The 25,768-nt window shown below is 40.7% G+C and overlaps 1 protein-coding gene across 2 annotated transcripts; it reads left to right on the top strand.

Annotated features, from left to right (window-relative positions):
• The first annotated feature begins 154 nt into the window (after window positions 1-154).
• arhgef6 (Rac/Cdc42 guanine nucleotide exchange factor (GEF) 6) lies at window positions 155-24,993 on the top strand. Of its 2 annotated transcripts, XM_072395456.1 has the most exons (22): window positions 156-506; window positions 1,543-1,626; window positions 3,498-3,582; window positions 6,151-6,263; window positions 7,289-7,493; window positions 7,893-7,945; window positions 8,257-8,351; window positions 8,613-8,708; window positions 9,116-9,238; window positions 11,779-11,917; window positions 12,599-12,658; window positions 13,800-13,946; window positions 14,772-14,858; window positions 15,648-15,729; window positions 16,659-16,774; window positions 16,946-17,125; window positions 18,718-18,738; window positions 20,227-20,323; window positions 20,655-20,741; window positions 20,842-20,941; window positions 21,227-21,281; window positions 22,771-24,993. In XM_072395456.1, exons 1-22 carry the CDS (start codon window positions 342-344, stop codon window positions 22,891-22,893), a joined length of 2,313 nt encoding a protein of 770 aa, XP_072251557.1. In that variant the 5' UTR covers window positions 156-341; the 3' UTR covers window positions 22,894-24,993. The 2 variants fall into 2 exon arrangements, with proteins under 2 accessions (XP_072251558.1, XP_072251557.1); XM_072395457.1 differs by lacking the exon at window positions 18,718-18,738 and having other exon boundaries at window positions 155-506.
• Window positions 24,994-25,768: the final 775 nt, after the last annotated feature.

Here is a 25,768-nt window from a genome sequence, read left to right as displayed (position 1 = left end):
CTGGTACATGTCAGATGAGTTATCTGATGGTGCTTTCTGGGTTCTGCTGCATTTCCATTTGTCATATATGAAACTAAATCCCAGTGTCTGCTGCTTTGCAGGCGGAAATGAAGAACCCTCTCTATTGTTGAGGTGCCTGTTTGCCAGTAGGGGTGATAATCAGTTTTGCGTGTTGTAACAGCGCCGTCAACCACCCCTCCACCACCCTCCGCATTTTTTTTTTTTTTTTTTTGTGCAACTTCTAGCAGAAGTGCGGATGTGAGTTGCATATTGATACACGGAACAGGCCGCCAGTTTTCTTTAAGCAATGCGGGCTTAGGCAATGATCATTTTGTGGAGCTATGAATCCTGAGGAGCAGACGGTAACGTGGTTGATCTCATTAGGAGTGCTCAGTTCTCCTAAAAAGAACATCGCGGACCCGGAGGACTTTTTGAAAACATCACTGAAGGATGGGGTCGTCCTGTGCAAACTCACAGAGCGGCTCATACCTGGCTTATCTCCGAAGGTGAGCTATTGATTTTCGTTGAGCAAACAATTGGCACAAATGATCGGCGGCTGTTGTTGAAAAGAAGGGAGGGGTTTGAGGAAAGTGATACCACCACGAACTTCTCCCTGCAAGCCGGCCCTGCGCTCGAGCCCGTTAAGTTTTTAACAGCCGTCTGTTTGGGGGACTCATAAGATGCGCGTTGCGTCGAATTGCAGCTGCGTTTGGCGAGTTTACAGACGTGAGATTTGAAGAGGTTGTTTCCTGTGAAGCGTGGAAAAAATGTTCCGCATTCTTCATGCGAGTGGGTCAGTGTGGACAACCACCTAAACGAGACTTGTTCAGAGTCGAATGCACGGAACATATCACATATTACAGAGATCTGACAAATGATGACGCTGAAGCTACAAGCTTTTGACTTTTAATGGCATAAACATAACTCTTATTCAGTGTTGAGATGACAAAGTTGATAATGGTATCAGTTGCAAATTAAGATCGTCACTTCCTCTTGAACGACTGCTCTTCCCGAAGCGACCTCCCCCTCTGAAAAAGTCTAAATTAACGTCAATGCAGAGACGAACTGAACCCAACAGGAAGTAGCATCTTTAAAAAAAAAAATTAAAAATTAAACAAACTTTTATTACTCAAATGTTTTTTCTGTAAGTCTCACATTGGTCGAAGAGGACAATGTGATTTTTGGTTAAACAGCTACAAGCCAAAGTGTAATTTCCTTTAAAGTTTTAAACGCTTCTTGCCGCAGCTCATATGGGCTTTTATTTTGAAAGTTGGCGAAGGGAGCGGATGTTTTGCTTGAATATGGCTCCTTTGGAGTTTCTGTGGTGTTCATGGTTATGAATGCACGAAGGAGACGCAGAAATAACCCAGTCTTGCTTTAAACTGCGGGTTACACTCGGCTTGTTAGTACAATGTCACTTTATGTGCTTTTTAGTGTGTCTTAAAGGACGGCAGCGTCGGGCTGAACCGGTTAAGTGTGTCATATGTCTGTTTGGCATACTAAGCCGAGGTATGTGTTTATATATTTATTTCTTGTGCACAGTATTCCCAGGACCCGAAAACTGAAGCAGACTGCATTGCCAACATCAAGGAGTTTTTAAGGGGATGCTCGACCTTGAAAGTGGAGGTAAGTTGCTTCTGTATGACAAGTTTTATGCTCAGATGTGTAGATTTTAAGACACGAGCTGACCTTTCTCTGTCATTATCAGCTTACTCGGCCCCTGTTGTCTGATGAAGTTCACAGGGAAGATTTGATCACACTCTTGCTTGTGTTGTGGTCTACAGACCATGTTGACATATGCTTTCTTCGCACATCCGTGTGGAGTGAACCACATCAACAGCCATGCTGTCACTCACTTCCACAGACCAGTTGGGAAGGAGACAGTTGGCTCTTGTTACTAAATATTTATTATTTTAAAATGGCAGTGATTCACTCTTTACTTCCCTGTAAGCTCCCTTTCTCTTTCCACTCTAATGCTGATCAGCTGACATTGTTTTTTACCACAAGTCAAGAACCCTCCGTAGCATCCATCGCAGGCCTGCAATATTGAAAAGATGTCCCCTGTATTGGTTCGAGGCAAATCATTTGCAGATGTTGGGAGTTTCTCTGTCTTTGTCCCAGCCTGTTTGTGACTGCCACACTGGACATTAATGTCTGTTCCATGGATATAAATAAACTTCTGGTTTTGAAACACATCACTTGGTTTCTCTACACAGCTAATTGAGTCAGCAAGCCTGGTTCACTTCAGTGGTTTCGTAGACCTGCCCAGCTGGCTTGTTATGTCTGGGAGGTCCTCTTTTGCTTTTATCCACCAACTCTGTTGTAGACCATAATTAGAGCTTTTGCAGCCAGCCAGTAGGTCATTGGCAGAAGTTTTCCAAGAGCCACTGTCAGATGTATCAGCCACAGGACGTCTGTGGCACTAAGGCAAGCTCTGACCTTCCTTGGGTGATGTGTATGGTTTGAGAATATTTTCTCTTGTTTTTGCCGTAGCAGATTGGGCCTGTTTGTCCTGTGACCACACAAAGAAAGCAGTCATACTATTTTCACTTCTGCTTTGAGATGAAGAAAGAGGAAGCACCAATTACTCTGCAGGGCCTATTTTTTCTTCCTTCCTTTTATTTTTTTATGACCTGCATGAGAATATGTCTATGTTCTGATATTAAGTACTGCCGCCGTCATTAAGAGTCACACATATTCATAACATGACTCACCGAAATGACTTACCCTAATCAAGTCAAAATCACATTGCTTGCATCAGCTACTACTGATTATTCCCCAAACAGGGATGACTGACCTATACTTCTCTTAATTGTATTCTGTGGCAGCAGCTGGATTTTATTTTTCTTTCTTTCCCAGCACTTTTTGCTTTGGATAAATCATTACACATGAACTGTAGCTTCATGAAAAGCACACTGAGTAGGTCTTTAAAGTCACAGATAACATACCTGAGACATAATGGTCACTCATAACTGGATGAGTCTGTGTACAGCTCATGAGCCAGGTTACACTGCTCAAACTCTATATTTAAGATGTTTTATTTAAAATGAGAAACCTCATCCGCTGGAAGAAAGAAGATAGCTGTTTCTAGACCAAGTAAACAGTGGAAGCATCTCTCTCCACACACACACACACACAAGTGAACACTGAATTACAAATGAGTCTGGCCTTGTGTGCTCTATTACAAACACCCAAGTCACAAAATGTGGGTCACGCTCAGCATGTCAGTTTTTATATCTGCCTTTTTTACAGGCTTTTGTAAAGCCCTGTGTGTTTCATTGTGTGGGGGTGTCTTTCCACGGTTCGTGTAACAAACCAGAGTCAGTGTCTTGCTGTCTGTGCTGTTGTACACTCGGCAGACACCGCGGGTCAGCTCTGTTCAGAAGGTCTAATTTTGACTTACTCCTCTTATACATCGAGTGGATTCCAACTTGTATGAGCAGGTGGTTTGGGGGACTTTGGTCTGACTGCACCTTCTCTTGTGTTTTCCCATCCAGGGTTTTGAACCAGAGTGGTTATACACTGGAGAGAATTTCAGCAAGGTCCTGACTACTTTGCTGGCCGTCAACATTGCCACACAAGGTAAGAGTTTGGCTGTTTCTCTGAGCCCCGTGTTGGGGAAGGTTTGCTGCGCCGCAAAGCTACACGAATTCCTCATTTTGGCTTGTGTCATTATAGCACTTTATTTATCCCCACTGGGGAAATTCACTCGTTGCAACAACGAGAGTAAAGAATAACATGAGTTCAACTAAATATATCTACCTATATAAGATACATAGAACATGTTTAGATTTATACAGAAACATGGAATCAAAAGTTCCAAAGTGACATTATTTGCATAAAATGACATAGATCCAATGCAAAGTGCTGACATATAGATATGATCTCTGAGTGCATCGGACACACTGTGTTGGATCGAGGGAAATGATGCACTGAAATATCACTGAATTGAATATTGAACAATGGCAGCTGTTGAACAGCTGATAGTTGTAGAGTTGTGTGTGTGTGACATAGATTTGTTAAACAGCACAAGATGCTTAATTAAAACTGATTACTGATTAAAGTTAATTTGTGCGTATGCCAGATGAGGTTCGGTGCCTTGTGGAAACTGTAAAATCTGTTCCATGAGTACACTTGGTATTTTGTGAAGTCGTATTTGAATGGTTTTGTTCATGGAGCCTTTTGAAATTCTGATTTGTTGTGCTAGAGATGGGCAGCTGGGGTGGCAGTGTGTGTTTGTGTCATGCTGTGTTTACTCATGTGCATCCTGAACAGTATGCGGCGTTGTTTTATACATACATATGAAATGATTGATGTACCTGCATGTGAATGTATCACCTCGACAAACGTATCTCAAGAGTTTTCTTTATAAAAGACAACAAATAGAATATTTTGTGTTGCAGCAGCTTGGCAGACATTTAGTATTCCTTGTTTGGGGGCTAGAATGAGGTGATACCATCCCTCCCCCTGGATCCAGCTTTGAAATGATTTATTCTGTTGTTTTTCAACTAATCGGCCACATCTCTGTGCTTTAAAGTAGATTCCAGATATTCCAGGTGAATGGGAACGTGTGTTTGGGGCTGTGGGTTACCTTAAATTGTGCTTGAACAACAGTGAGGCTGGAGGGGCTCAAAATGATAACTAATAATAACAAAAAGCTGCATGTCTTTTGGAAGCATTTAGTTATGATTCATTCATTGTTGAAATAGTTTCAGCACTACATGCTGTAACCTGCTGCAGTTTCTCTTTGTGCAAATGTTCTTCTTCCAATTACTTTCTCGATTCTCAATGTCTTAAATGCACTTTGATGAAAGTGGGGGCACGTGGCACAATGTGAGAGGTGGAGCCAGAGCCTCTTTGAGCCCTGGCAAACGACTGATATGGAAGTCCATTACAGACTAGCTATGTCCAGCATTTGCTTTACCCATCTTTGTGACTGAACTTACTTTGAAGTGGATCAGTCGTAACTTAGCTGATGTGACTGAGCACAAGAGGCCTCTGTTATGCTGCAGCCATCCTCCAGCCCTGGCTCTTACCTCATGGGTTTCTGTGCTCAGCATTTATGTTGGTTCAGGTTAAATGCTTTAAATATTATATGCATACAGTGGTAACCGCAAAGCCTTGTTGACAGAAGGGCTTGGAAGGCTTTGCTGTTGGTGGGGTGGATCCATGAGCTCCACCTGTCACCACCTTCGGTGATCTTTTAATGATGATATCTCCGCATATGGATGAATCCCCTGCCTTCCCCCTTTTAAGGTGTGTCAAAGTTAAATGCATTCTTGATGCAGGTTTAAAAATGATCCTGTTTAACTGCCTGTGAGGGAAATTGCACTCGATTGCATTTTATTTTTTTATCCTCTCATCTGAGTTCTTTATTCGACCTGAAGTTTAGGTTAATAAGCCTAATTGTGCACTTGGATTCTTTCTTTGTCCTCTGTGATTTGAATAAGGATTAGATGGTGGACTTGGCGAGCATTCAGTTGGCATTCGATGGGCTATCTTCTGTGAGCGCTCCTGTTTGCTAGCATCTTAGAGGTTTTGCAGTGCTGCCATGTGTCACTTCTCAAGTGAATACTGGCAGCGTTATGGATGCCTCTGTGACTGCAGAACTGCATTCATACTGTGGGACAGCTGGCTCCTACTGCCCCTAAATTACAGTTCTTCTGCTGCGGTGGCCGAGTGATGGCTCTGTTTAGTTTTCGATGTCATTCTCTGAAATGAAATTTATATCAGGGGAGAAGTTAGATAGGCTGTGGGGACATATGTCTGTTATTCACAAACTCATTTGTGGCATCAAAATGGATACTGCATGAGCGATCTCTGATATATATTCTTATCTGAGCGCTGCAACTTGTTTTCCATTGTGGCAGCTGCTTGATCTTTTTATGGCGCAGTGTGTCTGTTCTGGTGGAATCAGATTATTCTGACGAATTACAAATTTCTAGCCTGTGTGGGTCTGCTGTCCTGGGGCTGTGCAGAGCAATGGACCGTACTCACGAATTATCATCAAGTTGTCAGCCCCCAAATTATGTGCTCCCGCATGTGTGTGTATTTAAGGTAAGATTAGTGAGGGAGAAAACCATTAAAATGATTAATGTAACCTAAATATGAGGCTCCATATTTCCTCTGTGTGTGTGTGTGTGTCCACAGATTGTGCCGCTGAGAGATGTCCACAGTCCGGTTCCTCCTCTCCTAGTCAGGCGACATCTTCACTGTCCACTGCCAAATCCAAAGGCTCCCTGCGCAGACCATCCAAATCAGCGGTACGTGATTTTATATATGTTCTGCTTGGAAAAAAATGTTAATTTTCAATATATATTTTACATCGCTAAATATTTGTCAATGTCAGCATTTTGAACAAACCTTAGAAAACTCTTTAATACCAGTTTGCCACCAGTGGTGGTGTTTGCCAAGAAAAAAAGATTCCAGAAAATAAACAAAGGCGTGGTTTTATGCTTCTTGAATTATAAAGCATAAAAACTTACGTCTGACAACAACATCAGTTCAAGTCCTGGCAACATGCAACAGACCACACTCATCAATGCTCAGCGAAAAACCAGTAGACTAATTAACATCCAGCAAGTGATTAGTAATGCTTCAACTCCCTCAACTTAAACACTGTAACCTTTACGGATCTGCAGCCTCCACCTTCTCAGGGAGACCTGTGGTTGTAGATTTTCTCTCTTCATGCCTGGCTTCATAGCTGTAGCTTTCTCTCACTGTCAACTCAGCAGTTTTGAGGAAGGACAGAGTGACCCCATCGTAACTTCTCACCAGCCGGGCTTTATTCCCATTTCTGAGGCAGTGAACACGATCTTCAACGTTCGGATAACTATGCTTGAAACGTGAGCGTACTTAGACGCTGTAACTGGTTATATGCTATCTAAACGTGCCTGTTGGCATGCTCCAGCTGCAGTGGGATTTTCACACTCCAAACAGAGGAGGATGTAGCCACTCACTTCCAACAACTGTGCATCACCCACTTTACCTACAAGGCCTCATTCTTACAGGGAAAGGCTGGGCTGGTAATAGTGCATTTCTTATTTAGCAGATATATTTTCAACAAAATATAACCTCTTTTTGCTGATTCTTAAACCAAACACAAAGTAAATGTACACAAATACACAATTTTCAGAAACACTGATATTGATATTCCCATGATGGGCCAATATTGTGCTGATAAAGCCGACTGATCACTTTGTCAGTTCGGCTCTGATATTTTAGGATCTGAGCCATGGAAACGCCAGTGTTTGTGTTGCTGACTTGACTCTGGCAACCTCTCCAACAGGAAATGTCAGAGAACGGTGGTGGCGGGCAGCAGATGGTAAAGGCCCGCTTCATCTTCAAGCAGAACAACGAGGACGAGCTGTCGTTCAATAAAGGCGACGTGATCCTTGTGACGCGGCAGGAAGAAGGAGGATGGTGGGAGGGCACGCTCAACGGCAAGACGGGCTGGTTTCCCAGTAACTACGTCCGCGAGGTCAAACCCTGCGGTGAGTTGAGCTGCGCTGTCCGGATCAGGATGTCAGTGCTACCCGAGTAAAACAGTGGAATCAATCCCACACACATGGTGTTGCCTTTTGTTCCTGATATAAACATTTATAATCCCAAAGTAATTTCTAAAATGGTTAGTGGTGTCTGAATATTTTCAGGAGGATTTTGTTACTTCATTAGCTCCAGTTGCCTTTATTTTTAGTGAAAAGAGGAGAGGTAAGCAGGCAGAGACAGAGTGAGAGTGAGCAAAGGGCCTCAGTCCCAAGACTCAAACTCGGTCTTAACTTAGCTATCCTTACATGTGGCTTCTGCTTCACCAGTTGAGCTACCCTACACCCCTTTTTAAAATCTTTTCAAAATCAGTTAACACATTTGATCCTTGTTTCTTGTCTCCTCAGAAAAGCCAGCATCTCCTAAAGGATCTCAGCTGACCAAGAACTACTACAGCGTGGTGAGTCGGACTGATCTGACCGCTAAAAAAAAAAGAAAGATGTGTACACTTTATGTTGCAACAACAAATGGTGTATCTTAACATTGTATTTGAGTTAATTATTTAATTCCAAATGAAACTTTTTTGAATTTCTCAGTTTTTGTGATTTTCTCAGTTTCCAAACGTACAGCAAATATAATAAGGAGTTGTGAAATAGTCCTGTTTTCTTGATTGATAGCCATTTTAGTGCCTATTTCCTCATTTTGCTTCCAGGAAAATATTTGCATTTCTGGCATCTGATCAGTATTCTGCCTGTTCTGCTGTGTTTGCAGGTGGTTCAGGACATTTTGGACCATGAGAAGGAGTTTGTCAAAGAGTTACAGACAGTGCTGAATTCTTACCTACAACCCCTGCAGGCCAGTGACAAGTAAGGGCAACGTCTACGAGACATGCTCGATCCACTCGAAACTCTTAGACCATAAAGCAGTGTGAACTGCTGAGGAAATCGCTTCAGTTGATTTGATGATCGGAAATTTCTCATTGAGTGTTGATGTATCTGTTACAGACATACTTCATAGGAATTTAACTTTCCCCCTATTTGTCAGTATTATGTCATGTTTCTCTCTCTCTCTTCAGTCACGTGTGTTATAGAACACTCACTGTTGCCCCTGTTCTTCCTCGTATTCAGGCTGAGCAGCACCGACAGTGCCACCCTGTGTGGAAACCTGGAGGAGATCCTCACCTTCCAGCAGGGACTATGTTTGGCTTTGGAGGACTGCACCAAGTAAGTCATTCCTCTCATTGTGAGTTGTGGTGTGATTCTTCATGTTGGCCACACTTCTTCATGTTTTTGCAAATCACTTCCTTCCTCAAGAGACCTAATTTCTTCTTTGGAAAAATAGCAACTTACAGTCAAGAAGTGTTTGAAACAAGTAATCTTGCTGTTACTATCTTTACACACATTTATTTGACAAAAACATTGATATGCATACTTTTGGTGCATTCATGCACAGGTGGGTACTCTTACCCTCTCAATAACTGAAAACAAGCAGGTGGTGTGGGAGTAACTCAAATACATTCATATGCTTTGGGATCTAAAGTTCGAATGGTCTGAAATGACCTTTGTATTCATGAATGGACCTTTTCCTTTTCTCACTCCTAACTTCTGTGACTGTTTCTGTGGCTTTGCAGGGTCCCAGAGGGACAGCAGCGAGTGGCGGGTTGCTACCTAAACCTGATGTGTCAGATCAAGAATCTCTACCTGACCTACTGCTCCAGCCACCCTTGGGCTGTCTGCATCCTCACAGACCACAGGTCAGCCCCTGCTCTTGAAGGTTTTAGTGTTAAAAATAATGCAAAAATTTGGATCCGTTCTGCAGCTGTCTGAAATGAGATGAAGATTAAATTACCTTGACTCTGAGGTTTTTTTTTGGTTTTTTTTTAGAATTTAATTGCCTTTGACTGGCTCTTATTGGGGACAGCTGTGTTTTTTTCACATGGATTTATTCCCCACAGGTGGTGGTCACAGTATGATTTAGGAGCAATGCAATCATCTTGGGAAAAACAAAAGTATCATTATGCTTCTTCTTTTCTTAGCTGTTTTTCTTTTATTTAGAGATTACAGAATACACAGTCAGGATAGAATCGATACTTTCACTGACTTTGTCCTACTTGGACTTGAGGAACCAAAGGCAAAGAATGTTGAAAAATATTTTTTTTTTAGCCTTTTTGAATACTCATTTCTTCCATCATTTTTGACACGTGACTGAAATGATTGGAGTAATTGATTTGAGATGTATTTTCTGTTTAGAGCTGTAGTTTCATTTAGATCCACAAGGTGGCAACCTGTTACCGTCTTAAAAATCTCTTTGATCGTAAACTTGAGTGCCAGTGTGCTGCAAGTTGCCTTTCACCTCAGTCACTGTTAAAATGTTATTTTTCTTCAATATGAGCTGCTGTTGAAAGCTTAAGAATTGCATAACAAAAACGGCACAAAAATAATAGCCACGCTGCAGTTGAAATGAGACAGTTTTGAGTAACATTGAGGTGTCTTGTCAGACACTGTTCACACCAGCTGAATTACACACAGGAAGCTAACTGACAGGATATATAGAGCTGTGGTTATGCTGAGAGGCAAACACAGGCCTTTTTCACAGTAAGCACATTTGCATTTCAGTTGAAGAAACCTTTCATGCCTATTCTAATTCACTCATTGTTATCACTGCATCAGGCTACTGTCTGACTGAAGCTTTGGATCCCGGAAAGTGACAAATGTTGTTACTTTCGAAGCACAGTGGCAAGTTTGCAGTGAAGTAATCCTGCTGCAGTTTACGTGCACATACAACACAAATTGCACCCTTTGACCTTGTCTGTGCAACCTGTTAAACTATTGGTCTGTTTTGCTTTCTCACATGCGCCACGGAAGTGTTGTACAGCATGTTGACGTCACAGCATCCGAGATATTTTTACAGTGGCCACAAATAAATCGAAATTTGGAGGTTTGTTTGAGAGGCTCAGTTTCTGCGGAAACCTTTTTTTGTTTGTTGGACATAGGATTCAACACTTCGGAGCCTTTCCTTTGTTGAAGTCTTTGGTTTCATATTGAGGCTGATGCTTTCAGTGAGTGGCAGGTCTGGCTAGTGTAGGACCTAAACTCCTCGAGTCAAAAGTCATTGTAACACGATCAGAATGTGCTTCGGTGAGGTCTACCGGCACAGCATGGCCGGTGAAAAAGACATCTGAATGACAGCATTTCTTGCTCCAAAACCCGTACTTATATACATATCATTCGTCATTAATGGTGCCTTCAGACATGTGCAAATCACTTATGCCATCTGAACTAACACCCCTGACTATCATAGATGCTGTGAACACATATGATTGTCTCTCTCCTCGTCGATGTATTTACAAAGTGTTTCAGGTTTTGATTCATCACACCACTCGGCAGGTTTTCCTCTTTCCCTCAGTCCCTACTTTGCATCTTTTCGGGCATCATTCGTCACGTTAATTACGCAGATAGCAGAATGTTTGATGAACGATAGGCTTGCATATTTGAACTTTGGCTTTATGGTAACAGCACGGCGAGTGTGTGAATGCCATTTCTGTTGTTTGCCCACCATCTGGACGCGGGGCTTCATAGTCAAAACTCGGTCTTGAAACCCGACCCCAGTTTCAAAACAGCCGATACTGCATAAAAATCTCAATAAGAACAGAATTTGAATCATTTGTAAATCATAAATCAATGTTTCATTTAAAGTGGAACAAAGAAAAGTGGATCAAAATGAGACATTTTCTTATGTCATGAAAAATTTAAGCATATCCTAAATTTGATGGCAGCAACACTTCCCGAAGGTTGGGACAGGGCCATGTTTACCACTGTGTAGCATCTCTTCTTCTTTTGGGTGCAGTAAAACACACATGTTAGCATGTTAATTGGTCTCTCTAAATTGACCCCTATGAGTATGGGTCCCAACTTTTTTGTGACGTATTGCTGCCATCAAATACAAAATCCGCTCATAATTTCCATGAAATTGTTCAAATCTCTCACTTTCAGTATTTCATTCGTTTTTATGTGGTTCTGAACTGTATTGTGAATGAAATCTTGTTTTATGAGGTTTACAAATCATTACATTCCGTTTTTATTTTACATTTTACACAGCATCCCAACGTTTTCTGGAAATGAGCTTGTAAATTGTGATTGTTTTTTTCTGAAGTGGTTATTCATGCCCTCTTGTTTTAAATCCGCATTATTGATTTGATGGTACTTTCAGGTTCGCATGTCACCACAAGTTGACATCTCTGAAGTGTCCTTGAACTTTTATCTATACTGCGTGCATAATGTGTGCATTTGACAGTGAAGAGCTCGACAAATTCATGGAGAGCCAGGGAGCAAATTCTCCAGGAATCCTGACCCTGACCACCAGCCTCAGTAAGCCCTTCGTGAGGCTCGAAAAGTACCCGACCCTGATGCAGGAGCTGGAGAGACACGTGGAGGTACGGTTGAACATTTCCATAAATATTGTACTGTGAAAAATAGATTTATGTATAGATTTGTGTTGCAACTACAGATTGCACTGAATTGTTGTGTTCATATCTGTTTAGTATAGACATTTGATATACTCTGATCAAATAAGTGATATTAGTGGAAATCAGCATCATCAGATGAAGGGGATCATCTCTTATGGAAGGGATAGATAGCGCTGCCAAAGGTCCTTTTGCTGGTGCAACATTCAAAATGAAAATCAGTTACTTTCATTGTCATTATTTTCTCATCGCAATTAGTCATACTCACTGGGACTCATGAATATATACAAATATAAGGAAGATGGTTGGTGTGCACATCCCATTTTCAGTGCAACAACAATATGGATTTTCTGTTTACGTAACCATCTAACAGATCAGTCAGAATCCATGCTGCATACGCTCTCGTGCTCTTTTAACTGTCCATGTTTGTAGCATCTGTGGTTTCATTACAGCACATGTAAGTCCAATCGGATACTCTTTTCCTTTTTGTCCACTCCTCCCATCTTTTCCTGACCTAATGACGTTTTCTATTAAGGTTACAGAAAAGTGATTAGGAAACAATATGGGAGGTCCTTTTTTGACTATAGAACTGTACCTTGGGCTCGACTCGGGCTGTTATGTTTGATCCGTCGCTGTCTTTCTGTATCACAGGAAGCTCATCCAGACTACACTGACATCATAAAGGCAACGGCAGCATTTAGGAGCCTTGTGGTAAGTCCGGGGTTATATTTTTCTTTCTGCCAAACGAAACAAGCAACAATGGAGCATTCCTTGTAAGATGGGGTTCCCGTCCCATCATGCATCACAGCATGACATACAGTCTCATTCTCGATTCTGAAAAACTAAATTATTAAGCAGCTGGATTTCCTGCGTCTGGTCTCCGGTGATTATTAAATTATCCACAGAATTCACAACATTTGACACTATAATAAAGCAACTAAAACATTTAATATCCTCCAAATATGAAGTATTTTTGGCAATTTTTATTGTCTGATGGACTACGCACAGGTAACAGTATTTTTTTGAAAGCTTTTTCAGTCTAAACTAGAGGGAAAGATCTTAATGTTGTCCATGTCTGCAGCAGCTGTGTCTGAAAGTGTGATGCTTTTTCTCCGGTTTGTTTGGAGCGATTCCATTGTTCCTACCGTAGGTGTGAACTGAAATACCTTCTTAGATTAACTGAATTACAATTGAGCAACCACATCTCAACCTGAATGAACGCTGCCGTGAGACACTATTTCCTCGGTAGGGATCTGAGTTCGGGGTAAGAATAAGTGCTGTGAGTCAGTCGTCTCCCCGGCAGGGCTTCACAGGAAACGGGAAAAAAAAAAAAGACACACATCAACAACGCTGCCTGATGTTATTTGCATTTCTCTCTGTGTTTTAAATGTGTGGTTGAGTAGGGAGAGGGACTGGAGGATAGCTCTGCAGTGTTCTGTCTACAGAAACTCATTTAACATGCAGTGGAAAATCATAGATGTTGCATCGTCATTTTTCCTGTTTGAAGCGGGAGAGCCCCAGAGTGGCACCAGAAAATGGTTCGCTGTATGATGGCAGTTACCTCCCATAACGTTTGAGTAGAAACAAAAAAAGAAAATTGCTTTCAAGGTAAATTCCACAGGTGACGGTTACATTATTGAAAGCCATATCCACAGCCATATCCACTGTGTGTGTGGGGGGGGGGGGATCCCTGCTTCTGCTTCTGCTCCTGCTTATTACTCAGTGTGTCCAAGACAAGAAAACAAGTTATTCAACAAAAAACTTTTTTTTTTTTTTTTTTCAAACCAAGAAGAGGGCACTTATTTTTCTATTGTTAAATTTCACTGACTGATGCATACGTTTGTGTGTTTAGACACTGTGCCAGGACCTGCGGAAGCGAAAGAACCTGGAGCTGCAGATCTTGTCTGAACCAGTGAGGGGATGGGAGGGAGACGCCATGAAGAGCTTGGGTCATGTGGTCTACATGTCCCAGGTCCATGTGAGAAATGGATGCAGTGAGGTGAGAAATCCAGGATGAGCAGAAGTAACCAGTAGTCCATCAGAGGACAGGTTTTATTGTAGAAGGAAAACTGTTGCCAGATTTATTGCTTTACAAAGCACTAAATTAGCCTAAAAGATACTTCCACTTCTTGTCTTCCTCATCTTCAAAGTTTTATTTCACTGAAGTTAAGTCAAGATGTATGTTTGCATAGTTTTCTCTCTATATCTGTTCCGTTCCTGCGGTATGAAACTATTTAAAACTAATGTGTAGTTATCATGACTGCCTAAATGTCTTGTTGCATTCCCAGTGTTCATGCACTGTGTAAACTTAGATATGACTTCCTTTGTTGCTTTTTTCAATATCCCCCACAAGTATCAAAACAGAAACTTAAGTAGGCCATACACAGTCAATAAAGTCATCTCCTCTTTCGTGTGTGGTTTCTGTGTAGGGGTCCGCTCTAAGGCCCTGGTTGGAAGAAAGCCTGAGATAGACACTTTTATTCACCCTCTAGCAATCATAACCAACCACTTTCCAACCACCCTACCAGTCATTTGTTTCAGAACTTACCATAGAAGTAGATTATTTTGCATGTATCTAAGAAGTAACTGCTTTGCCAAGCTTCTCTCAGTCTAACTGGTACTGATATTTTCCGATGGTGGGTTTTGAATCAGTAGGTGCAAGATAAAGTACCGCGCACATGATTTCAAACAAGCAACCCATCAAACAAGCTCATTCATAGCCGCCTTGTTATCGGTGACAAGTGGACAAAGTGTTTTTGAAAATAACCTTGCTCCTTAACTGCATTATTGCAATAAAACCAACAAAATCTTTTCTATCTTGCAGGAAAAAGAGGAGCGCTACCTTATGCTTTTCCCTAATGTGTTAATTATGCTGTCTGCCAGCCCCCGAATGAGTGGCTTTATTTATCAGGTGAGATATTCACTGTACATAAAATTATTGTGCATAAGACATATTTTAAGATGGATTTCCTTTGAGTTATATTTATTTGTGCATATATTGTCCTTCAGAGAAAATCCATTCATAAGAATTTGCAGAAAGTCTAAACTAACTTGGGTTAAAATGATGTTCATGCAGCAGACGGGTCAACTCTGAAATATCCTGCCTGTTTGGAAGAAAAGTCCTTCTTTTTTTTTAACATCCTCCCCAAACATGGCATCTTTCAATTAAAACAGAAACTTTACAAGAGGGTCCATTGGTTTATCTAAGTCAGGCTGCTATTTTAAATTTTTTTTCAGCCTATATTTAGAATGTATTTTTATACCAGAAGACTGATTTTCATTATCCGTCTCTTACATTAAGATTGCTCAATGAAAGGATCTCTTTGCTGCAAATTTAGGACAAGTGGAACAACCACAGTAATGAACAACAGTTTAACCATAATTTGGGGCAATTGTTTGTCATTTAAGACAAACTTTAAAAGATGTGAGCTTTTTTTCTTTCTTCTCAAATTAAAAATGTACTGTCTGTCTAATTTAAGTCAATGATTTGAGGTATCTGTCTACATCAGTCAGTCTCTCTTGTCATACATCATTTCACATCACTACATAAGTGTGTCTTTTATGTCTTTATTGTTCTCTTAAAGAAAAATTGTGGCTAAGTATATCCTCGCAGGAACATTTCCCTTTTCTTTGTTTGAGATGTTAGGAGGAACAATGGGGTCTGTTTTATTCTATCCACAATGTTTATTTTCTGATTCAGGGAAGACTCCCTTTAACGGGCACCACAGTAACAAGGCACGCAGAAGATGGAGACAACGCCCACTATGCGTTTGACATCACAGGTTTGCATCTGGTCAAAAGATTGATCTTTTATTTATCTTGAGATGGATGTGGAATAAACTTAGAGCTACAGAGAGGTTGTTGTGCAACTACTGATCCAGTGTAATGAAGTGATTTTAAGGTAAAGCATCAACTTTTTTGATAGTTGTAATGACCACACTCCAAACCCAGATACGGCAGATTCTGCATAGTGACATGTTAGCTGTTATTTTCTTGGTATTCTAGCTGGTGCCAACACATATCAATCAATTAATGAATCAAACTTTATTTATAAAGCACTTTTCATACTTTAAAAACATAGCACAAAGTGCTTTACATTTTTAAAAGCAGCTCCCACCCCCACCTCAGTACAAGCACACGGACAGACACATGCACACACACAAATAGAATAAACTTAGAAACGTGTGGCTGAATACAGAGGAGTCAGGTCAGGATCACAGGAGGCCATCTGCACTGGGTGCTGCTCACGACCCACGACCAGGACGCCTCCACCTGGGCGCACACCACATAGCCTGCGAAGGCAGAATGATTCCTTCCCTTTTTCCAACAAAGCCATTTGCTACATACATGAACTTAGAACTTAGGCACATGATTGACATGTGTCAATAAAACTGAAGCTTTAAAGTGTCTGTTCCCTAATATCCACACATAGAAGTTGAAGAATCTACTTCAACATATATAGATGCCGTTTTCTTTTAGTGAGAACAGATAGAATAGAATGCCTTTATTGTCATTGAAAGGTTTTACACTGTTCAGAATTGCCATAAATTGCTAATTCATGGGCATGACAAATTGACAGGATCTTTGTGTGACTCACAGGCTCTAGATTGGTTGTTCTCTTTTGTTGTCAGTGGTAGATCTTATCAGCCATATATCACTTTCATTGGATGTATTCTTTGTTCCTGTGTTCGAATTTGTTTATTGGCTGCAGGAAGCATGATCGACCGTATCACAGTGTTCTGCAGTAGCTTCCAAGAGTTACAGGACTGGCTGGAGCACCTGCAGCCCTTTACCAAAGGAGGCAGCCCAGCAGGCACCATTTCAAAGGTTTGAACACCCACTCACAAACAAACATGTATATAGTATAAAGTCAAACCAATACCAAAAGTGAATGCTGCTGTATGATGAAGTGTGAAAAACCAAGATGACAAACACTAGATTCATTTTCTATACACCAACAATTCTCAGACGTATGCTTGCTGTGACTGTCTTATGTAGAATGTAGAAGGAAAGCACCCGAGCATGCTTGGTACTCCCACGCATGTCCCCCACCTGGGTGGTCTCAATGCTGCCGGTCGCGGTCCCCTGGAACCACCGAAGATCAGCAAGCCCTGGTCTCTCAGCTGTCTGCGTCCTGCGCCGCCTCTCAAACCCTCTGCTGCACTGGGCTACAAAGAGGTAGGAAGTTGAAGTGCTGCACAATCAAACCCACACAGATCACCCATAATCAGTCATGCAGTAGCATGGTTCTCAGGAACTGTAGGAAGCCCCACATGTGTCTCTTTTCTGTATCAGAATGATTTAGATTCTCCTGTTTTATTCACAACACGCTCCACTATATACATGGAATACACTGATTACAGAGATTGCATTAATTTAGCTATAACTGTAAAAGGCGATTAAGTAGGCTAAATGTGTGGACTTGAAAAAAATTAATCTGCTATGTGACTTGACTTTCTTTTGACTTGAATGCCTGAAGACTTGAGACCTGGTGCCTCAAATTCTGAAAAATACTCAGCTCAATAGAGTTATGCTTTTTGGAGCTATAGCAAGAATAATCTGAATGATGATTCAAAATTATTAGTATGTGCACATAAATGAGTACTTGAACTGGCATTAATGATAACGAAAGCTTATATGAGCCAGTTAAAGGACATGGCAACCGCTAAAGGCAGCAATAAACACCGGCATTGCTTTGATGATGTAAATGGAACAGTTGAGAGAGCAACGTAGGTTTATCTGAAATACAGCATGGTGATGCTGCCCTAAAGTACTGTATTCCAGTAATGGTCGATCGGTCACCATAAGTGACTAGTGGTTAGGAAAGCAGGGTGCGGCAGCTGTTGTGAGCCGTTTGACTTTGATGACAGTCAATGCTCTATCTGCGGTACATGTGGGTGGAGGAGTTCATAAGTCAGCACTTTAAAAACTTTCAGTTGTTATACATTCCTACCACGAAGTGAGGTATTGAAAACGTATCAGACATGTGATGTGGTACTTTTAGGCAACCTTAACACCAAAAAGAAAACAAATGCTGCACACTTCCACACACTCACACTCTCATTCTTGCTTGTTTTTTTGGGTAGAATTAAGCAGCGGGCTTTTTTTTATCTTCCCAGAAGAATAAATCCACAGATAATGGGCAAGTTTAATAGATATAGATATATAGCTGCATATAGATTCCTCCCAGAGAGGCTGAGTGTATTAGAAGTGAAGACTGTGAGATTTTGTCATCTACGTATACATTTGAAATTTAGAGAATTCAAATTCAGACGAGTAATTGCAAAGGGATGAGGATGAAAACCAATATGGGGCTGCTTGCATCTGAAATCCTTTATCAAGCAAGAATGAGTAAAACATTTCACAACTAAAACGACAGCAGTTGGTCTCCTCAGTACCCAAGTGGTACGTTAAGTTAAGTTGTTAAAAGTGGAGGGTTTGCAACACGGTGCTGAACATGCCTCCGTCCTGACGTTTAGAAATATGTTACTGATATCTAATTGAAAGATATTAGATGTGTTGTCCTTCCACAATGCAACCTTAAATATAGGAATGAAATTACTTTTTTTTTTTTTTTTTACATTAAACAGTGTCTGTTTTTTTTTTTTTTTCCTACAAAATAATCACCCTATTGCCCATCTCTACGATCAGGTGAAAGCTGAATGGGTGGTAAAATGTTCACCATTAACTCTCTCTCATAACCTTTTTTTCTCATTGTAGTTTTTCATAGTTTTTCCCCTTTTTCTCTCTTTCCATTCTGCCTTCTTTAGAGGATGTCTTATATCATGAAGGTAAGGTTAGATCTAACTGTGTTTCTTTCTCTGTGTGTGCGTGGGTAAAGATGGGGGTTTGGGAGGTGGGATGGGGTTGCCTGTGTGTGTGTGTGTGTGTGTGTGTGTGTGTTGTGCTGACATGTTTGCTTCACTTCTCTCTCTCGTTGTTATCTTGATGGTTTCCTGTTTTCTGTGGCCCTGCAAGTCTGCTTCTTTTTTTTTTTTCTTCATTCTCGTTCCCTGTAAGGTGTCAGTCACCGTGTGTGTGTGGTATGGTATCAGTTATGTTTTCAAATTCCTTTCTCATGCATCAGTGGAAGTAAAATGTACTAAAAAAGCAATTTGGGGCAGGTGGATTTGTTGGCACATTTGAATAATCTGCACGCACTTAAGCTGACATCATAGAATAAACCTGGTGGCAACTGTTTTCCATGTGTTGTGGACTGTTTAAGTAAAAGTCATAATGATCCATTATGACTGATCCATCATTCCTCTGGTGGCTTTGAACACTACGCTCTGAAAAAACTTTGAATCTCCCCTTCTGTCTGCTGGATTGTTGAACATGTTGGGCCTTGTGGTTTTTAAGCTTTTAATGAGTGGAAAAAAAGATTCCAGTACCATCCACTGCCAAAGTGCTTCAAGAAGGTGTGCTGTGAAATGACCTTAGCACCAAAGAACTGCTTTTGGCACGCAGCCACACTCCACCTCATCTCCCCGTGAGACCTCAGAGCACCAATTCGGAATCTTTGCTCTGTGCATTACTGTTAATCCTGAGTAGTTTGGACCAGTTTGCGCAGCTAAAAGTAGATGTTTGGGTTTGCCTCTTGATTTCAACTGGCAACATGGGGGGAAATTACCTCATGCGACTTACTGTGAGAATAGAATCTTGATAGTGAGTGTGCATTGTCCATCCATACTGGGAAGTTTGTCAGTCATTTTCAGTGACTGGTAATCATTCATCACACCTCTGCTTGAAATGTGTTCCGCAGAGGAAATCCTCTGTATTTCTGTTTCCAGAATAAACTCAGATCAGCAGAAAGAAAAAGAAACCTTCTGAAACCTTCATAAAACCACATCTCTCAAAATGTAAACTGATTTGATGGCACCTTGAACCGATATTTTCTTCTTTTTTTTCCAGCATCATCTGCAAGTAGAGCTTTGATATTATTCCTCAGTCCCGACTGCAGTCAGTGGCAAATATATAATTGTTTATGTAAATAATTTGGAGCCAGTGTAGTTAGACAACATTTTTCCACTCCTTACGGCCTCCTTGTAACTGTCCCGCAGGCGCAGAGAAATGACCTGGCCGGTTCGGTCTCAGTCACCGCCACATGCTTGCTGCCTTGTTTGTTGATGGTTGTTTTGTTCTCTGCCGTTTGTACATACGGGAGGCACGTCCCTGTAAGCTTGCATTCTGTTTGGATTTGGCCTCAGCTTTCAGGTGTGTGGCGCAGTGAACGTTTGTGTTGGCAGAGATGCACTAAATGTTTTGTTGTACTCCTTCAGGACTCTAGTAAGAGCCCACGGCCTATGAAGAAGTTCCTGCCGGGCAACAGGAAGAAAGAACGCAAGCCCTCTGACGATGAGGTTCAGACGAGGAAAAGTAGGATTTTTCCCCTAGTAAAATTGGATGTTATTTTATTAGTGATATTTGGTTTTGTAAATTAAAAAAAAGATAATTCAGTTGTCTTTGGGGTTTTTATTCTGTTTTTAATCTATAGCCACAGTTATTCATATCATTGAAACAAATGAGTTATAACTCAGTTTGGTAAAGCTGAAATATGGCATTTTAGCAGAAGGAAGATGATTTGACTGACTGATCAATGTGAATTTAATGTACTCTTTGTGAAGTGAAAAGTCCGAGGAACAAGGAAACTGGCCTCGACTTAATGAAACTCTAAACGAGGACTTTTTCTAATGCTTATCTCTGGCAGGCACGGTCGCTCTGGAGGAGGACGCTCAAATTCTTCGGGTAATTGAGGCTTACTGCACTGGAGCCAGCCTGCACCAGACCACCACAGGTGTGTGTTTGCTCGTCCCTTTCGTGTCTTTTTAGAACACGCATGTCTTTAACATCTGCCACAGCCATGAGTTGAGGTTTACGATTAATTTTCTGTGCAGCGGTGCGAAAGGAGTGTGCGCCTCAGGTGCTTCTGCCGGAGGAGGAGAAGATCATTGTGGAGGAGATGAAGAGCAACGGGCAGACAGTTATTGAGGAAAAGTAAGGGTGTTGTTTCTGTGAAAAATAGGCTTTTCTTTACTTGTTTGATTCAGGACTTTCTTATTATTTGCACATGGATTCTGATAGCTTTTTCCAAATCGTCACTAAGAGTTTAACATTGATCCTGATTTGGCCTTTAAGACACAGAATCACCTGGTTGTTTCAAAGCCGATCAAACCTCCATATATGAGTGTAATAAATGCATTATTTCACTTGAAATGCATTGCATTTTTTTGTAAACTCTACCTCCTGTAACGTAACATGTGCTGTACTTTGAACTTGTAGGAGCCTGGTTGATGCTGTGTACGCTTTAAAGGACGAGGTTCATGAATTGAAAAAGGTATGTGAGATGACTCATAATTGATGTAATAAATCACAAATGCATTAATCACTGGAGCGGTAAGCTTCACCTCTCAGAGCACTGGGGTTAACACTGGCAATAAGAACGGATTTAATTAGCTTATTTTAATGATCCAATAACACGCTATTTTACCTAATCATTTCTGTCAGATTTGTTATTAAAGCTGTTTGTGACAAAGTATTATAAACTTGTAATTTGATTGAAAGTGCCACCTTCAGTCACAGCTACCAAAAAAAAAAAAAGAACTTCCACAAACTTTATTTTTGCTTGTAGCTCCTCCAGCGAGCATCCTCTCTGCTCTTTTCTCTCTCCTTCAAGTGCATTTTAGCACTATGGAGAGTAAACAAAATATTTTTGCGAGGATCAATTGTCAGACCACAAGTAGGAGGAATAAGCAGCGAGACTGGAGTTAGAGAAATGGAATAATCTTGAAGACTTAAAACCCAAAGATGGCATCGCAATGGCTAAATCTTTGAATTTTTGAATTTTTTTATTTATTTATTTTTAATCCAGCTTTCGGTTAACAAGGCAGATCTATAATTTCTGTTAGTGATCCTGTTGACCAGGACACTTTCTCCTCCTCTTGTTAAAAATGTTGGGGATCACAAGTAATAACTTTTGAGGTGCATTGGTGGAGTTTTAATTTACTGTCAATAGCATCTGTTGTGCATTTAAATGTGAAACAAATGTGAAATGAAGAGGGGGAAAAAAAATCTGAATCCCCTGAGGCTCTGTTTGTCTAATTTACTAAAGAACAGGCCATAACTGTATTGAGCCAAAAGCTGAATAGAATAAGCTACATGCACTCTAAAGCTTACATTGGAAAATATATTGCCTACTCCACTGAGAAATGTCACTCGTGTGCGCTGGTTAAGCACTTCCTGTTCTGTTTCCCCCAATTCACAACCACAAAGTGGTACATAGTAGCAAACGTACCCTTCGTGGAGGTCTAGTGTCTACCTAATGATGGTATCATTTCCAAAACAATCACTAGCACGCTGATCGAAGGGAGTAAATTAAGCTAATAGCACCACAGTGACTTGTGGAAAAAGATGGACTTCTTACTAATTTCATGAGAGAAGTTGATCCCCCTTTTTTTTTTTTATTATTATTAAGTATTATTCAGTGGTGTTTTCCTGTGCTGCAGACATCAAAAACCCTTCTGCATTGGCTTAATTTCTGTAGACCTCAAAGCTACATCCATCTTTTATCTACAGGGAAATGTCATAACCACACAAACTGCATAAATCAAGTGTATTTATTTATGATTTACTTGTACTGTTTACTTTATTTAATTTTCTCTTCCGTTCGAAGCTGCACGAAAGCTGCTTCACAAATGAGGCTTTATGTCATTGTGATATGCATACGACAGCCTGCGATAGCTCAGTGCAGGCTGTTAACTTTTTGCTTGCTCTGACTGGACCCTACTCTCACTTAATAACACTTTCATCGCCCACATCATTTACAGGAGAACAGGTGGATGAAACAGTTTCTTGAGGAAGAGCAGAAGTCTCGCAAAGAGCTGGAGAGATTAGTCCGAAAACTGACCAAGCCGAAGAATGACTGTGGTTGGGAGGACAGCAGCCACTGAAGGCATCCGATCAGTCATCCTCATCCTTTTGCGGCTTCGCTTCAGTTGCTACTTCCATGTGAGCACGCTAGCAGAGGGACGGGTGTTTGTGTGTATTTGTGTGTCTATGTCACGTCTTTACATTTCAGTCCTTTCTGGGGATGATACTTGATGTGACATCATGATGAAATCCGATCCGTCTTCCTGATCCAGCAAGGCTGGATCAGATTAAAATCCCATGCTTCCTCCAGAAGCAGCTCGGCTAAACCAAGATGTTTCAGACATGCCGCCTCTCGGCGGCTGGCACTGTGAAGTCAACCCAGCAAATGGAACAATTCTGGACAAGGACAAAGCGAGCTCTCCACGGTTTTTCTGCTTCAGTCGGTAATAGAAAAGGATTACAAAGCCATTAAGTCTAACATGTTCTTTTGCATGCACTTCTTTTACAAATGGGGACTTTTATCTTGTCTTCAAATCATATTTTGTTCGTCATAGGCATTCCCAGCTGGGAAAATCGACCTATTGTGCTGTCAAGATTAGCTTTTTTTTTTTCTTTTTAGACATTCACATCACACATGTTTTGTAGACATTTAAACAATTCAAACAGGTGAGCTCATCATCTTAAAATCAGTCTCCAAATGCAGCTGTTGACTGTTTATTTAAGAACTGCATGAATGTACAGTGTTTCTACAGGATGAATTCTGCATCAGAAAAAGTGATAATCAATTTATTCAGATATAGACTGCAAAGTTATCAGGGATGCCTCTGCATAATAGAATAGGAAAGACTTAACTCTGTACCATTCATTGTAACAAGAGTATGCAAAATGTGATAACCCTTACTTTTCTTACTAAAATATATTCAAGAATCATTTTAACATATCGAAAATGTAGCCTTGCTTTATTTTGGATTTTAAAAAGTAATCTTTATTTATTGTTAACCCAAGCATTTAATGTGGTGTTAGCTTTATAGATACTGTTCTGCTGCCTTTACATGTATCTGGAATTTTATGATGACATCACACAGTCATGCAAAGGTTAAAATGAAAAATCTCTTATTTTGGTCACGGGGAGCATAGACATTTATTTTTTTTTAACGTCAAAAGAGGAAAAATTAGTTGAGTAATGAGTCTGCCGTGAAAATTAAGAGGTGGTTTTGTTTTTTTTTGTAACTGGTTGGTTTCTGCAAAACTGATGGAGATAAACTGAGGAAATAAACGCAGAGATCTTTTTTTTATCTTGGGTGTAGAGTAGTGCTCAAATGTTTAAGTGCCTCCCGAAGGGGTCAATAAACCAAAAGAGAGTTTAAGACCGACTGGGACTACACTGTAAATTCTACCCAAAGTGTCACAGATGTTTTATTATACGAATTTGGTGGAAATGACTCAAGCTTATTGGTTATATAGGTATATATATATATATATAATGAGTCTAAAATCAAATCAAGCTGCTTTGCACGCTCCTCTGAATGTGGCTTCCTTGCAAGGACCCACAGAGGTACATTTTCTCATGAGGTTGGCCGTGTGCTCTGACAACACTGCAGAGAAGCAGTGAATGTTTCTGAAATGCAATAAGTGACTGCTTTACTTTAACCCGAGCAATAGTTGGTTAGATTTGGAGAACTTGTAATATAGATTAATGATCACTCAGTTTATCACCCAAAAAAGGGGCCAGATGTTTGTTTTGTTTTTTTGTTGGTTTTGCCTCTATGCAGTCTGGCTAAGCATTTGCCTTTATTCACTGAAGTCTCTCGGTGTTAATAATCATTGTTTGACAAAACTTACCATGTCCCATTATTATTATCATTATTGTAATCACAAATTATTCAATCTAGCATTTAGCAAGACAGTCTCTGTGTGGGCGGCGCTATTTTTGCACGCGGCTCTATACAGGAACTTCGGGGCACTGTGTCGCCCTGACTCATCTGCAGAGACGAAAAAGGCACCTCTGCAAGGTTAAGAGTTGCTGTGACGCCTGGGCTGATCTATAACTCTTTTTTTTTTTTTTTTTTTTCTTTCTTTTGGGACACCCGGTCAGCAGGCAGACACTTCTGCGCTCCTGCTGCTTCCTGTGCATCAGTTGTTGGTTGCGAAGGTTAACATTGTGGCTGTTTTTTGTTTGTTTTTTCTCTAAAAATGGTTTTCATTTCACCGCACACTGTATTGTCTCATTCTCCACCGCTTCAGCGAGCACTTACTGGTGGGAGGAGGTTGAACTCCAGATCATCTGAAATTATATCTCCAGACCACTGTTTTTTTTGTTTTTGAAAGATTGTTCTATGCAATTGTTGTTGTTGCAAGTATTGTAATGCTTTTTTTTCTTTTTTTTTTTCTAGACACCCTGTACTTTATGTTTGGTATGATGGTTCTTTTATTAAAAGTTTAATATAATAAGTGGTGTTCCGGTGTTGACATCAGTTTAACCACGTGAGAAATGGAAAACTCCACGTTCCCTTTGTCACGCTGGAGATCCACAAAGGCAGGCTTTTCCATGCTGCGTTCTCTACATGTGCGGTGCAGGAATTTGTAGGTTGTTCAGGTGTGCTATCAAAAAACCCAAGAAACAGGATGGAAGGAATGACTAGAATAGATGACATCCTGTAAGAGTGCTCTGCCTCTGCATCTACACACCTCCTTAGATTCACACTTTCCATGCTCTTTTACTGTGTGGCGCGTGTCTGAGATGCAAACTTCGACTTGATATTCGTCTGGTGCGTTGGAGGGTGGTGGAGTTTGTTACTGATGTTACTCTCCAGGTTAAGATGTTGAACTCATATCTATACTCAACATAAATGATTACTTTGCAAATTATTTTAGAGTTGCGTAAATCCATCAAAATTGACGCTCATTGGCTTCTGATTAATATCCTTTTATCCTGGTTTAACACAGACTGATGGT

The sequence above is a fragment of the Leuresthes tenuis genome, unplaced genomic scaffold (assembly GCF_036924035.1).
Source record: "Leuresthes tenuis unplaced genomic scaffold, fLeuTen1.0.hap1 SCAF_11, whole genome shotgun sequence".
In the NCBI taxonomy this organism is placed as follows: domain Eukaryota; kingdom Metazoa; phylum Chordata; class Actinopteri; order Atheriniformes; family Atherinopsidae; genus Leuresthes; species Leuresthes tenuis.
This window is presented reverse-complemented; position numbering and strand designations above follow the sequence as displayed.